At 39.8% G+C, this 15229-nt stretch overlaps 1 protein-coding gene across 2 annotated transcripts in view; it reads right to left on the reverse strand.

Annotated features, from left to right (window-relative positions):
• Positions 1 to 14811, reverse strand: part of TCEA1 (transcription elongation factor A1) — a 40781-nt gene extending 25970 nt beyond the window's left edge. The window contains exons 1-2 of one of the 2 annotated variants that reach the window (XM_072604595.1): positions 13242 to 14811; positions 4497 to 4559 (exon numbers count right to left, since the gene is read on the reverse strand). In XM_072604595.1, the coding sequence (XP_072460696.1) occupies positions 4497 to 4559; positions 13242 to 13448 (270 nt within the window). In that variant the 5' untranslated portion in view covers positions 13449 to 14811. Of the gene's footprint in view, positions 1 to 4496; positions 4560 to 11723; positions 12425 to 13241 lie in introns of those variants that run through there. The other variant, XM_072604596.1, reaches the window with a different exon arrangement.
• Between the last annotated feature and the right edge of the window lie 418 nt (positions 14812 to 15229).

The following is a 15229-nucleotide window of genomic DNA, read 5'->3' on the forward strand; positions in this document are numbered from 1 at the left end:
CATGAATGCAATTTTTAATTTCATGCTGTAAAATGTTATTTTAAAAGATTCTACTGACTAATTTAAGTTCTTCAGATGAAACACACACACACACACACACGCACGCACACACACACACACACACACGCACACACACAAGCACGATTTAATTACAAGTCTAATATTTTATTATATCAAATATTGGTTCACCAAGTATATCATTACATATGCAGATTGTTTAGTTTTAACTACAAAGCTCTTTTGGAAACAAGCTTGGGCAAACTCAGTAACCAAGTACTTAACAAACCCAAGTTATTTGAGAGAGAACTCTGTATTTGACAAGAATTGCTGGCAAAACTGAAAATCAGGTTTAGCAGGAATTATATTTAGATCAATATTCTATACTGTGTACCATAATAAGCTTTAAATGGATATACAAACTGAAATTAAAAGGTTATAGCATAAAAAAAGAGAAGCAAATCAAGTACTTTTCATTGACACGACTAAGAGTAAAGATCTTTAAAAAAAAGGAGTAGAAGCTGTCAAAACAATAGAGAATATTTTGATTTAAAGTCTACTGAAAAGCTTCTGAACTAACAAAATCAATGTCACTAGCAGAGGAGAGAAAGCAGGAAATTCAGGAAAAAAAAATCTTTGCATCAAATATCTTTGATATGGGTCAAACAGCCAAGATATATAGGGAATCACTAAATATATATTTTTATATATGTACATATATATTACATTATATATGACACTATATAGCTAATTACAGCATTTATATAGCACTTTTAAGGCCTACAAAGTGCTTTATGTGTTAACTCACTGAACCTCAAAAACAATCTGGTGAGGCGTAAGTGCTACAGTAATTTTACAGGTTGGTTGATTAATTAATTGAATTAACAGATGATGAAATTGAGGCAGAGAGAAGTGACTTGCCCAGGGTGACACAGCTAGTAAGTGTCTGAGGCAAGATCGGAGCTCAGATTTTCTTGACTCCAGATCTAGCATTCTATTTACTGCACTCCCTTGCTGCCTCTATATGAAAATAAATAAGACCAAGAACCATTTCCCAAAGGTTAAATAGTCAAAAGACATTAACAAAGTTCTCAAAAATTCTATGAATTATTAACAAACATATCAAATAAATTAGCAAGCATTTATTAAGCACTGTGCTAAGCACTAGAAACACAAATAAATGAAAGTTTCTGACTGAAGAATTCATATCAGGGGAAGATGGTGGTCAAGGTAGCAGTAGGTGGGTGGTATTGTTTTGACCTGTTGAGCACATGCTGCCACCTCTGTCCCTCAGGCTGATTCAGCCAGGCTAGTTTGCCTGTCCTAAGGTATAACTACAATAATGTAAATTTGTTTGGTAAATTTTGGTGTTTTTTTTTAAATTGCATGCTGTGTAATTATAACGACGAGTCTGGCTCCAAAGAAGAGGAATAAATGACCCTCACTTCCACAAAGAAAGGAGGGATATGCTCTGGGTGTAGATAGTAGAACTATTGTCAGACTCAGATGATGTGTTTTTAGCTAAACTGTCTTCCCTCACCTCCCCTTTTCTTCATGTATTTCAAGAGATGTCTCAGTGGGTAGGAGATATGGGGCAGCATAGTTCAGAAATAAAGGTGGTAAAAAAAACCCCAAAAATTATAAGCTTTTTCTTAAAATAAAAATGTTTAAAAGAATGAGTTATGTTTAAATGAACTAACATTTTTTTTATATCACTATTCCTCTATGGAAAAGGGCAGGCTGGTACAAGTATATAAAAAACATTAGCTTTTGCTAATATATAATGTTAAGCTTTCTTTTTAGTCCTTCTGTAACCCTTGGATCATAGGATCATGGATCTACAACTGAGAGGAAAAACACTCAGGCCATCTGTGGATGAGAGAAAATTCCTTTACATAAGTCCACTTTATAATAAAAAAAAGGTAATATGGACAGCAAGAAGTACATTTAATCAGTCACGATGCTCATCATTTCTGTCTTTTTCCAATTACTTATTCTATAATTATGGCATCCTGTTCCTGAAAAATTACTCGAATCTCAAAATTAACAGCAAAATCTAAAGGTGCTTTGAAGAATCATGTTTTATAATTATCCTATTTGGAGTCTTAATGGTCAATTAATACAAGTGATAGATTTCAATTTCTGTACTTAAAACTAAGAAAATTAAGATGCTTCCGTCTGCCATTTTTCAAACCTGAAAAAGGTTCAGATTGTTCTCTTTCTGTAACTTCTAGCCCTCCAAGCATAACATACCTATATATGCTAATCCAGACAACTACAGAAACAAGATGGAGATAACAGAAAGATAAAAACTGCATAGGAATTCAGAATTGAAAAGACTGGCTCCTAAAGAACTTCACAGGCCCCAACAAATTGTTCATATTTGACTACACAAATGGAAAGCAGCATGGTTAAACCCCCAAATTTTTACATTTGGATATGCAGATATTTTTGATGCTTTTATTATTAATGAATATATCCTAGATATCAGTTCCCAAAACGCAGAAGACATTTAATAAACATTTGTGGATTTGACTCTTCACATTCACTTCCTTCACATACCTGATCAATTGCCAAATCTACATCTCTCATATTTGACCCGTTCTCTCAATTCAGACAAACATCAACCTGCATTCAGGGTTTCATCAACTCACGCACAGACTATTGGGATGGATTCCTATCTAGTCTCCCTTCCTCAAGTTTCTCCCTGTTTTGACCTATCCTCCATAAATACAGTTTCCAAAGTGATTTTCCTTAAGCAAGATGTGACTATCACATCATGCCTTTATTCAAGCTAATGATTCCCTAGGACCTCTAGGATCCTGTTTTTGCTTTTAAATCTTTTTATAGCTTTCCAGCCTCATTGTATGCAACTCCATTTCTTTCATTCTGGGATATGATCAAGCTTGTTTTCTGGTCCGCCTCTCATCTCCATGCATGTGTACTTGTTCTTCATGCCTGTAAATCACTTCCCCCTGACATCCACATGATCCCTTTCTTCCTTTAAGACAAAGCTCAAGCACCACTTTCTCTATGAAGCTCTTCTTAATCTTCTCAACTGCTTGTCCTCTCTCTCCCGATCTCTATTTATTCTGTATATACTTTCATATGTACCTGCTGCCTCTGTAAGAATACAAACTCTTGAGGGAGAGATTGTTTCATTCTTTGTATTTGTATACTCAACAAGTGAATAAAACGATGGAAGACGAGTCCTGACTCATCATCTCTAATTCAAATCTGGCCCAAGATACTTATGTGACTCAGAGCAAGTCACTTACCCTGTTTGCCTCAATTTCCTCATCTGCAAAATTAACTAAAGAAGGAAATGGCAAGCCACTCCAGTATCTTTGCCAAGGAAACCCCAAATGTGTCTGACAAAAAGTCAGACACAATTGAAATACAACTGAACAACAATAACAAAACTCAACACTGAAACACAATTGAACAGCAACAATAATAAAACTCAACATTTTATAAGTACTAGCATGTAGTAAGTATATATGATAAAGCTTACTGATCAAAGTATATACGACTGGATATGATACCTCCTAGAGAAGCTGACAAACCAGGCAAGTATATACATTAAAGATGTGAAAAACATGCTAGCTACAGGTGGTTCACAACATTCTTGAGTGCCAACCAAACCAGATTAAAATGTAACTGCAAAATATTCAACAAAATTAAAATACAATAAAACACAGATAACAATACTACTTACTTTTCTAAGTCAATAAGCAGCCTGTAGGGTTAAGCGGTTCCATTTCTATTTGAGTTTACCATCACTGACATACACAATACACACATGTACAAGGCACTGTATGTTATTTACAATATAAAGGTTATTAGGATATGATCACTTCTTCAAGGAGAAGACAACCTAGCTGGGGTGATAAGATATGAATTGAGACAACTGAGGCCCTAAGAGGTTACGTAGGGTAGAAGTAATAGCCATCTGAGCCAGCATTCTTCCAACAACCTGAAATTGCCTTTTAGTCACTAACCTTCATCCAGCCATGACTTAAGCTAGGAAAAGGATGAAAAGGAGGGACTCCTGGCTAAGAAATATGTCCCAGAAAAAAACCTAGCTATATGTGTTCAACTCCCTCTTTGAATACTTTCAAGAGAATCCATCAAAATCCCTCCCATAACCCCCAAATGATATGCCTGAACAAAAAGTTAGCAATCGATGCCAATAACACGCTATCTTATTCTTCCCCTATCTCTTTATGTTTTTAATTTCTTGAAAATGAACAATATGACTCAAATTTTGAAACTAGTTCTGAGATCCAAAGCAAATTTATGGCTATTTTAGATTTAAATTTTAAAAAGTAACTAAATAGCAAATTTTACTATTATAGCATGGGGGGAAAAACTTCAATCATTGGTAAGTATTTATGGTACTGTGGTTCATTTACTCAAGCATTATAATGTGCTTTAATATTTTATGCAAGTTCCCTATTCCCAAGTTCCCTATTCCCACTAATGATACAAGAACATACCTGCAATAATTCCAGAGTCATGGGAATATTCTTAAGTTCCTTTAGTAAATCCAGTGCCCCAGCCTAAAAAACAAAATTAATCAAAATATTTAATTTAGTCACATTTTAATATTGTAAAGAAAGTAGAAATGAACTTTTAGCATGTTTTCCTAACCATGACCTCCTTATTCTATTTGCCCATCCAAGCACAAAAGTCAAAAAAAGATAGTCCTATGCACTGCTCACTACTGTGCAGGTGGGGAGAGACAGGGAGGTTGAAGAACCTAAATAAGGGGAGCATGGCAGAGTGAACCAAGAAAAAAATAGTCAAGGTAGAGGACCGAAGGAGGAGACAATATGGATGGGATAAGTAATAAGTAATAAGGTAGGTAAAAAGCCAAACCACCACATAAGAAAAGTAAAACAAAAGAAACATTTCTCTAATACCTACTATGTGTCAGGGACCATGCTAAGCACTTCACAAATATTATCTCATTTGATCCTCACAATGACCCTAGGTAGAGGTGCCATTATCCCCATTTTTCAGTTGAGGAAACTGAAGCAGAAAAGGAGAACTTATCACACAGTTAGTGGCTAAGGCTAGATTTGAACTCAGGTCCTATTGACTCCATTCCATCCACCGTCCCACCCTAGCTGCCTCTAACTAGAAAAAACAGTATAACATGACCCCAAATCCCATCTGGCCACCACACAAAACAAGGAAACACCAGTCAGTTCTTTTCACACTAGATAGTCAATATACCAAATTTCTTCCAAGGAATATTCTAATGCTTAAGGACAATCCAATGTGTATGTATAATCAATTACTATCCCCACACCTCCTCAAAAATCTATTTTAATGAAAGAGCCTTAGTCCTGGTCTATTTTATAAAGCACAGGATTTTATTGTACAAAAAGTTAATATATGTACCTTCTTTTCCCCTCTTCAGTAAGTATTATTCCATTAAGAAACAGTTTTATCAACCTCTGATTCTTCTAAATATGATTTTATGATATATAAGATTAACACACACACACACGAGAGATTCTTTTATAAAAGATCTATAACTTAAAACTCACACTAAACATATCACATACGTTCTCATCAATGTGACTACTTCCTGAACCAGTACAGATTACAACTCATCTACACATTTTCAGACTGTAATTTTTTTGGCTATATTTTTCCATGGATTCACCAAATAAAACAGCCACGTATGATCTACAATTAAGAACTTAAGCTATGTGCTTTACCAGGAAAATTAAGGTCAAAGAAGAAAAGAAAAAACCTTGTACCTGCAAAACTTCAGGAGAGACTAATAAAGCAACTCTCTCCCATTTTTGGCAGTTATCAAAGATAAAGAAGAATTTAAAATGCTGTAATTTGCCTACATTCCTGAACTAGCTGGGAAAGTTAGTGTCTCATAGCTTCACAACTCAAATCTTTTTCATCTTTGTGAATTGAGACTAAAACTGGAACCCCTCAAAATATATGCCTATTTGTCATGTTTATCTGGATTCAAATCATGTTCTGCATGTAACTTGCGATGAAAAGCTAAAAACAAACAAACCAGATTTAACATCAACTCTTAGGTTACAGCACTTACTACTGATAATGATGCAAGAGAAAGAATCAGTTTAATTTCAAAGTCAAAATGAGTTCATAATACTAATTGAAAAGTATATATATGGGGTCTAGTAGAGATTCATTAACACTTTAATACGGAACAAGATTAATTTCTTACATTACTTAGTTCAAATGAATAATGTAGAAACAGCTCAGTGTAGTACATCTATAATACAGCAATAAGGATTAACTTATTGCTAAGACAAAATGGTTATGAGTGATAAAGAAATCTCCAACTAAGAGGCAATAATCATTGTTACAATTTTAGGTCATCAGGCTCCTGAAATAATTATTTACAGGACAATTTACTTACTAGAAAATTTACTTTGTAATAAAGCTTAAAAAAAAAACCTATTCTTAGAATAGAAACTATGATTTCTAATTACCTTGCTTCATATAATCCAACTGCTTAAATTTTTATATTAGGATGATTATCCTAACTATAACTGAGAAGAGGAGGGGATGCCTTTTTTATCTACATACATTAAAAGCTGGAAAGGGAAAACTTTCTTGATAAATACAGTAACTATAATCTGTGAATAGTGTAAATAGTCTATATTTAGAAAATTATTACAATCTCTCTTATAACATATTTATGACTCAATCCAGGGAATTCTAACGTCAAACCTCTATTACTCCTGATGCAATTCAATCTCATTAGCCTCAAGTCTCTCAAAAGAAAACCTAAGAAACCTGTTTATCATTACTCATATAAACTACCTTCAAAACTATAATTAAATTCTCTCCTTACTCATCCTTTCCACCTTTCTATACTCAGTCAAAACAAATTTCTTCCGAATAAAACTTAAATCTAAATGCTCTTCAGGGTCTCCATAATTAAGAGACTCAATTTATTGGCAAAATATGACCATCATCAGATGATATGGAATTGGCTTCTGAATGACAGGCACTCAAAAAGAAACACTAATATGTAGTAAGCTGGCTAAGATTGTAGGTGACTATTAAGCTCTTTTGTACGTGGTCAAGGAAAGTCTGCCTACCTTAAAATTTAGTAAATTCAATTAGCAGAGCAGCAAATATTCCAACTGTTTTTTCTACTACTTTAATATATGCTGAAATCAAAATAAGGATGGGAACTGGACCTGTGATTTCATTTGTATGAGGAACTCCTGGATGACAAAAACATTTATAATTCAGAATTTTACGAGATGCCTAGAGTAGAGGTGTCCTGACTTTAGGCAGAACTAGATTAAAACACAATTAGGAAATATTTAAACAAAATTAAAATACATAGAACACAGGTAATGTAATGTTACTGGGTGATTTTCTAAGTCACTAACAGCACACAAAGTACTGTTCAGTGGTCCTATTTGAGTCTGAAACCACTGGCCTAGATGTTATATGAGATGCTACATGACTTGCCTTCAAGTCACATAGTCAATGTGTGTCAAGAGATGAAATTGAGATCTTCCTAGCTCTTTATCCACTACAGAGCCTCTCTTCAAACACACTTATTAAAATACTTTTTGGTCTGGTCCTATGATTTCATCTGTCCAGGGAACTTTCCCATTATTAGTTTTAGATAGCTGCCTGTGGCACTGAGTAATTTACCCAGGATTACACAATTAACATAAATCAGAAGCCACACTTGAATTGAACCACACATGGTTCAAAGCAGAAGGTAAGAGTCTTTACTTCCATGTGAAATTTAAGGACTTGTTAAAAATACAAAAGTGTCTAGTTACAGTCCTTAAAATATTGATTCAAAAATTTTTCTACCTCAATTATATATGCAAGTGTTCAAGAGACTTTTTATTCAAGGGCAGATAATCTAGACCATTTACTTTTCCTTCATTACAGTTGTTGACTTATAGAGGATACTTATGGAGGATAAAAAGGAGAAGATGAAGCCCTATCAGTCCATTTTATTCCAATGGTTCTCAATGGCTTGATATTTAATGGCAAAGACTGAAATTAATGCATAAAAAGAGATTGTAAGATTAATGGATTTTTATCTGAACTATCTCAGCACTCAATGGATAATTAAAAATGAGCTATACTGTTTCTCACTTCAGACAACTGGCAAACAGGATTTTCCTACACTTAGTTATTTAAATATTACTCATCCTAAGATATGAATAAACTATGTTAGACAGGTGCACCTTACCAATTAAATGTGACAACATGTATTAGACACAGTAAATTTAAAAAAAAATCTGTTAAGATCCAGAAAATAATTAGGAGAAGTTATAAAATAGGAAAATGTAGGTCTTAAGGAAAAACTTCCCCCAAATTAGAGTTATCCAAAAATGGAATGGACTTCCTTGGAAAGGTGTGGCTTACAAGAGGGTCATAAAATCACAGATTGAGAATTGAAAAGTATGTTGGAAGTCAGAATTCAATCCTCTCATTTCAGAGTTGAGCAAACTGAGGAACATAGAGGTTAAAAACAATTGTCTTGGGAAGGATTTGAAACAAAGTAAAACTACCAGTCATCTGTTGTTGGAAGAGAATTCTCATTCAGGTATGGTATGGGCCTCTGAGGTTCCTTCTCAATTCTTTAATTCTATGAAAATTTGTTATGGTCTAGAAAAAAAGGACATCCCAGAATTGGAAAGGAGCCATAATTAGAAAAGTGCCCCCAAAGAACTTTCACTAACACCACCCAATAAGCATTTCAGAGTTTTCTATTCACTTTACTGGGAGAATTGTTTTCCACAGAAACACAGCTCCAATTTCATAATCAAAATCAAAGGCAAAATAAGATTCATTTCACAAACAACTTACCGGCAACTTATCTATTCTGAAAATTTGGAATTACCACAATTTATCATACCTCTAACTAAACTTATGTTTAAAACATTCATTGCAAAGAAAGACAGATGGAAAACTATTTTTAAGAGTGAAAACTTTACGTTGTGAAAACTCCAGAGCAGAATAATGTGTTTTGCAGGCCCCAAATATACTAAGGAATTTTAAGAGACCCTTTGGGTAAGATTTATGGGAAGACAGCATCAGGAGTAGCACAGGGGTATTGGATAGAGTACTAGCACCAGATTTCAGATTCACTGAGGCATTAAAGAGGTTTTCAGATTTTAAAGAACACAAAAGACAAACTGCGTAATAGGTAACCCTACACAAAAATAATTTCATTCTGCTATCAAATGAATGGATTCACAATATGTACTATCATGACTTAGCAATCACAAGACCTAATTTGGAGAAAAAGAACTTCATGAGTCACTGATGTATGGCGTAATTTGCCCTAAGTCAAAAGAAAAATAGTATACATGTTTAACAAAAATATGGAGATGAAAGTATAACTAACGTGACCTTTTTTTAATTTCAGAAAGGACGCTATACAATAGTATTTAAGTTTATAATTACCAATCCAATTTATTCCTAAAATATTTTTATTTCACAGAACCAAAGAACTTTAGTTTTGGACTAGTCTCTCAAAGGTGCCTTCCTGCTTCATTCATTTCCGATTTGTGTGGTTTTTGACATTTGCCTATATAGTACGATCTTAAGAAGGAAAAAAGAGTAGAATTTTGTTGGCCATCAGTGTATGTCTATGTCTACACAAGGGCACAAAAAAGAAGACCAAAAAGTGTTTGCCTGAGGGAGATTTAAATTGCCTTGAGGAAAGTATTCACAGGAAAAAGATATCACAAATGTAAATTAACAGACCTAAACTTAACTATAGCTGCTAAGCAGTGTTAAACAGTCAACCAGCCAAAGAAAAAAAAAGTACCCAGTGTCCTTTAAATGGCATAGATTAGGGTAAAACAGAAATGGGCTTTTCTAAGTCAAACATATATCACCAAATGTTTAAGCCTTAACGTTTTCACCTCTGGCTGTTTTCATCAGAGAGACAGATGGAAAGGGACTCAGAAACAAAATTCTTTAGTAAGAATCCCCTCCACAACAAATCTAACAAGTGGTCACAAAGCTCCTACCCACCCTCCCCCTCCCCCCACCCCCAGCAATATTACTTGGGAGGATTGGCAATGGGACTTGGAATCAGAAAGACAGTTCAAATCATGCCCCAGTGTGACTCCGGTCAAGTCAATGAACCTCTCTATGCCTCAATTTACTCATCTATAAATTAAAGTGGTTGGATGTGATGGCCCCTCTATGTTCCTATAACCTAAGTTGCCCATTCCATTTTTTTTTAAACTAACTGTAGACAGAGTAGCACCGTGTATCTCTCTTCCTCTTCTTCATTCTTGATTCGAAAAAAATAATCACCCCACTTAGAGCCAAGAACAATTAGAAGGAAAACTTATAAAAGTAAAAATGAACTTCACAGAACGTGAACTAAGACAGGTGGTGCCAATTATGTAAAGTTGTCTGAAATTTCAAGCAGAGAAAATGTAAAGTACATACAAAAAGAAAATAACTAGATCCCAGAAGACTCCTTTCCTCATACACCTGTGACATTTCAATAACTACCACAGCAGTCATCTCAATGCTGGTCTAGAAAAAACAGATTATCACCCTCCCGATGTGGTGACTGAGATTAAGGGAAGGGGAGGTTAGAGTATTAATTGATAACATTTGTAAAATGTAGTCACCTAAGTTATTAGGTAGGGGCAAAAAAGCTCATCATGAGCTCTAGAGGAGTTAGAAAAGTTCATTATTGCTATCAATAAGGACAATGGCTTGCCGTTTATATAGCTTTCCCCTAATATAATCTCTTTTGGGCGAGGGTCGATAAAACTACCTCTGTATTATGAAAAACTGGATTTAGTCAATAACTCTACAAGACTGTAACTTGGCTTTATTTGTAAAATAAATGAGTGTTTATTACGTGCTTACTTTGTGCCAAAGCCCTCCGAATACATCAACTACACCTCGTTCACAGAGGCAGCGTTCCTAGTTATGCAGCGCAGTAGCAATTTTTAGCCTGGATACGCCAACCAACTTTTTTTCAATTTCAATTTCAATCTAAATGGTTTTCCCACGTAACCTTTACACTTCTGTACTGTACTCGATACTGTAACAGTTTCAGGAGGTGGCCGCTGTCAAGGGGGAGGGGGAGGGAGGGAAGAGGGAGAGCCGACGAGGAAAGAAAGACCTCTTTGGTCCACAGCCGGGCCACCGAGACACGGAGTCTCCGGGATCACGGTTTCGGTTTCCTCGGCCCGAAGTTTCCCCCGCCCCCCGAGCCTCTTTCCCCTCAGTCTCCCCTATTCAGTAAAACTTCGGAGCTGGCCCGGAACCACGCACGCAGGGCCGTCCCTCGGGGAGAGGAGCAGCCGCGGAGGGAGGTCTGGGGGGGGAGAGCCTTCACGTGGCCCTTGGGGCTCAGACCGCAGCCACTCACCCTCAGCCTCGCCAGGAGAGACCCCCCCCCCCCCTCCCGCCCACCCGGCTCAAGGTCCCCGGCCCCGCCTCCACTCTGCACAGGCCCGAGGCTGCTCGTGCCTCCCAGCGTCCGCCAGGAGCGGGAGACACCATCGCGTCCTCCCCACTCGGGCCTCATCCCGGGCTGGGAGTGAGGCCCCGGCCGGGGCCAGGGCCGGAGCGGCTGGAGGAGCTCACCCTCCCTCCCCGCCCCCCGCGGCCGCCCCAGCAGGAGCTGGCCCGAGACTCGGAGCGCGCGCTCCCTCATGCCGGCCCCGCGCCCCGCGCGCCTTCTCCGCTCCCTAGCTCACCGCGTTCTTCTTCTGCACCATCTTATCCATTTTCTTGGCGATGCGAATGATCTCGTCCTCCATGGCTCCGGCGGCTTTTGCAACCCCACCCCCCCACACCCCGTGGGGACGGGACGCGGGAGAAGCGGGGGCAAAAGGGCGATGCCAAAAGAGCGGGCGCGGGAGAGGGGAGCTGGAGTCCCAGAATGTCACGGAAAGAGGAGGCGCCCAACGAGAAGCAAGGCCCAGGCCCCTTCAGCAACAAATAAAGACCGGGCGTCGACGACTGCTCCTCCCAGGCGCAGACAGCGTCAATCCACTCATGGTCGGCGCCGTGCAGGCAGCACTAATCAACCCCCGATAACCAAAGCGAAGGCGGACCTGAGGTGCGAGCAAAAGGCGGAAGTGGTTCCCGCTCCGCCCCAGCTCTGCGCCCACGGGTACAGAGGGCCGACGGCGTAGGGAATAACTCGCCTGAAAGGCCAACCGGAAAGCCCAGTCTTTGCCTACTAAGCGAATAGATTTAAAGGGCGTAGGTGAGGTGGGAGCCTTGCACAAAAGGAGGGAGGACGCATGAAAGCCCCGTCCGCCCCGAACCTCCCCGCTGCCGCCTTCCCTCGTCGCTCCCTCCTCCGGGCCTCCGAGGAGTTTTTCGTCTTCTCTCTCCAAAGCCGCCTCTCGCGGTGTTCTCTAGAAGCCCTCGAGGCCGGCAGCGGAAGCCCTCCACCGTTTCCCGGCGCTTCTTATATTACACACTTACATACTGTTCTCCATATCCTTCATCCTTGTCCCAGCCGGGCCCTGCCCGCCCCCCGCTCCCTTCTCGCCGGTCTGGGAAGCCGTGGTGCCCTTGCACCCACAAAGGGCCCATCTAGGGACCCTGCCCTCTTCCCACGGAGGGGCACTTCTAAATACGCACAGTAAATTCGAGGTAACGGGGGAGCAGCGGCGGAGAGGACGGCACCCCGGGGGAGCAGAGCCGGGGCCATGGGGGTTAGGGTAAGCGTGCTAAGGTGGGGGAGCGCGGCTTCACGCGCCCCACGAAGAGGGCAGCGGGGAGCCCCCGAGGGCCGGGCAGAGCTGAGCTTTGGGAGTCCGGCGAGGTGTCCCACCATCAGCCAGCGAAGAGGACCAAACCGGCTCGTTCCTTTACTTAAGGCTCTCCTTCGGTATCTTCTCAGTCCCGTGTGCGCTCAAGTCTCGGGCGGAGGGGTCTTTGAAGGTTTCCGTCTTCGTACCCTCCACACCTGGCCGTGTGGCCCACACCTGCGACTTCGTGGTGCGTGTCATTCCTTGGGGACAAAACTTCCTTTACGAAGGCAGGACAGATCCTGAGTTATCCGAGACCCCTGAGAAACGACTCGTCCGGAACCGTGCAGCCGCGCTGTCCGAGGCAGAGCCCGAACCTGTCCCAGAACCCGAGGCACGCACGTGCACCGGCCCGCGCCCCGCACCCCGCGCCCCGCGCCCCGCGGCTGCTCCTGCCTTTTAAACGTTCAGTGAAGGCCACCCTTTCTCCTGTCCGAGACCACCTCTCACCGTTCTCTGTTCAAAGCCTTTACTTTGCACCTGGCGCCGCATCCTGACGATTCTACCTCCGACATCATCTATGAACGTCCTTCTCGCCCCGCCACTGCCACTCCAGCTGGGGCATTCGTTGACCACCCTTCCTGGGTACAGCAGGCGTCTCCTGCAGGGGTTCCCTCTCACCAGGCACCGCGCTCTACCCATCGTGTCCCAGCACATCCGCTCAACCTTCCTAACTTAGAAATAGGTCAGTGTTGTTCCTCCTCTTCCTGACTTCGTGGCCCTCACCAGCTTTTCTAGCTTGTCCGACCAAACCGGGAAAAGCTGCAACTCGCTAGCCTTCCTGTTCCCGTGCTCTCCTCCTTGTTCTCCAGGGTTCGGATGTCTTTTCCCTGCTACCCTGGCTGTTGAAATCTTACACATTTTCTTTAAACATAAGCCTTTGTTCTTCCAGTCCACCTTCCTCTCTGACTGCAGAGGGCAGCTTGGTAAAGCAATGACTAGCTGTGATCCTGGGCAAGTCACTTTACCTGTTTCAGTTTCCTTAACTGTAAAATGGGAATAGCACCTCCCTCCCAGAGTTGTGGTGAGGACCAAATGAGATAGTAATTGTAAAAGTGCCTGGCCCACAGGGTTATTGTCGAGAATGTCTACATATGCAGTTTTTTATTATCATATCCCCTAGAATGTAAGCCCCCAAAGAGGAAGAAACCATGTCTCATGCAATGATCTGCACTTATTAGGTAGACACCTGGTTAAACTGAAAGCCGCCTTATTCCCCTACTAAAAGAACACTTCATTGGATAAAGCCTAAATACCTCATCCCAATACTTCATAACTCCAACCAATTTTTCTAGCCACAGCTGTCCTCCAGCTTATTATTTCCAATCATTACAGTGTTCTTCAAATCTTTCTTTCATGTTGTTTGACCTGTCTGAAAGTTCTCTTCCAGCATCTCCATCTATGAAAATGTTGTGACCCATCCTCAAAGCCCCAATTCAAATACCACCTATTTCATGTAGCTTTTTTGATCCAACATAATTAAAGTTCTCAATTCATCCTCCAAAGCCAAAACAACAATGTACCTCTCCTTTAGTACTTAGCTAGTTTGGATTAATGCTGGTTTGGATAAAAACTTCATCTATAAAAGATACATTAAGATTCAAAACATCAATCTGGCCCTTTAATTCTGCACAGGAATACAGTAGCGATTAAAAAGTGTGCAATGGTGTTATCATATTGCCTCAGAATTTCATGGAATTAAAGTATTAGTACCCCTAACTGCAGAGAAGTATTTAGAAATGTTATTAAGTTTATCAATTAAATTTTAAGTGCCTTCACCTACCCTTTAATTTTAACTTGGTTCAATTTCACATTATTTTAGAGCTGGAAGGGCCCTTAAAGATCTAATCCAATTCTCTTATTTGTTTGATGGGGAAATAGATCGGACCAAAAACTAACATTGCTAATTTGTAGAAGAATCAATTAACAAATTGACAAAATTTCACCCATGTATATCAAGAAAAACTTTAATAAATTTTCTGCTTTGTCGGTTTCACAAAATAAACTTCCCAATTCATTGCCTTAAGCATTTGGTCCCATGTCTCTCCTCCATTCAATGTAGATCAATCTTTCATTTTTTAAATTCAACCCCTTTAATAAAGGGCTAAAAAATATTGGGTCAGAGTAACTAAGGAGTTATATGTTACTCAAAAAGCCAAGTGAATTTCCAGAGTTGTATTGTTAACCTGGCACTGTTTTTCCTTCAACTGTACATTATTGTGGCTACCAAAAAGATGTTTTCAATTATCTATTTTGTGCCTGATTTTAACACATTTATTTGATTAAAAGATTTTTGATTAAGCTTAAGGCTTAACAGGTAGGGGCAACCAACTAGCAAATTAGAATCAACATAATCTTTAAGCCACACATCACTATATCTCTGAGCTGGTTGCCACCACCTACTCTTCCACTTCCCGTCACGGTTTCCTGGGATTCCC

This window comes from Notamacropus eugenii, chromosome 4 (assembly GCF_028372415.1).
Source record: "Notamacropus eugenii isolate mMacEug1 chromosome 4, mMacEug1.pri_v2, whole genome shotgun sequence".
NCBI lineage: Eukaryota > Metazoa > Chordata > Mammalia > Diprotodontia > Macropodidae > Notamacropus > Notamacropus eugenii.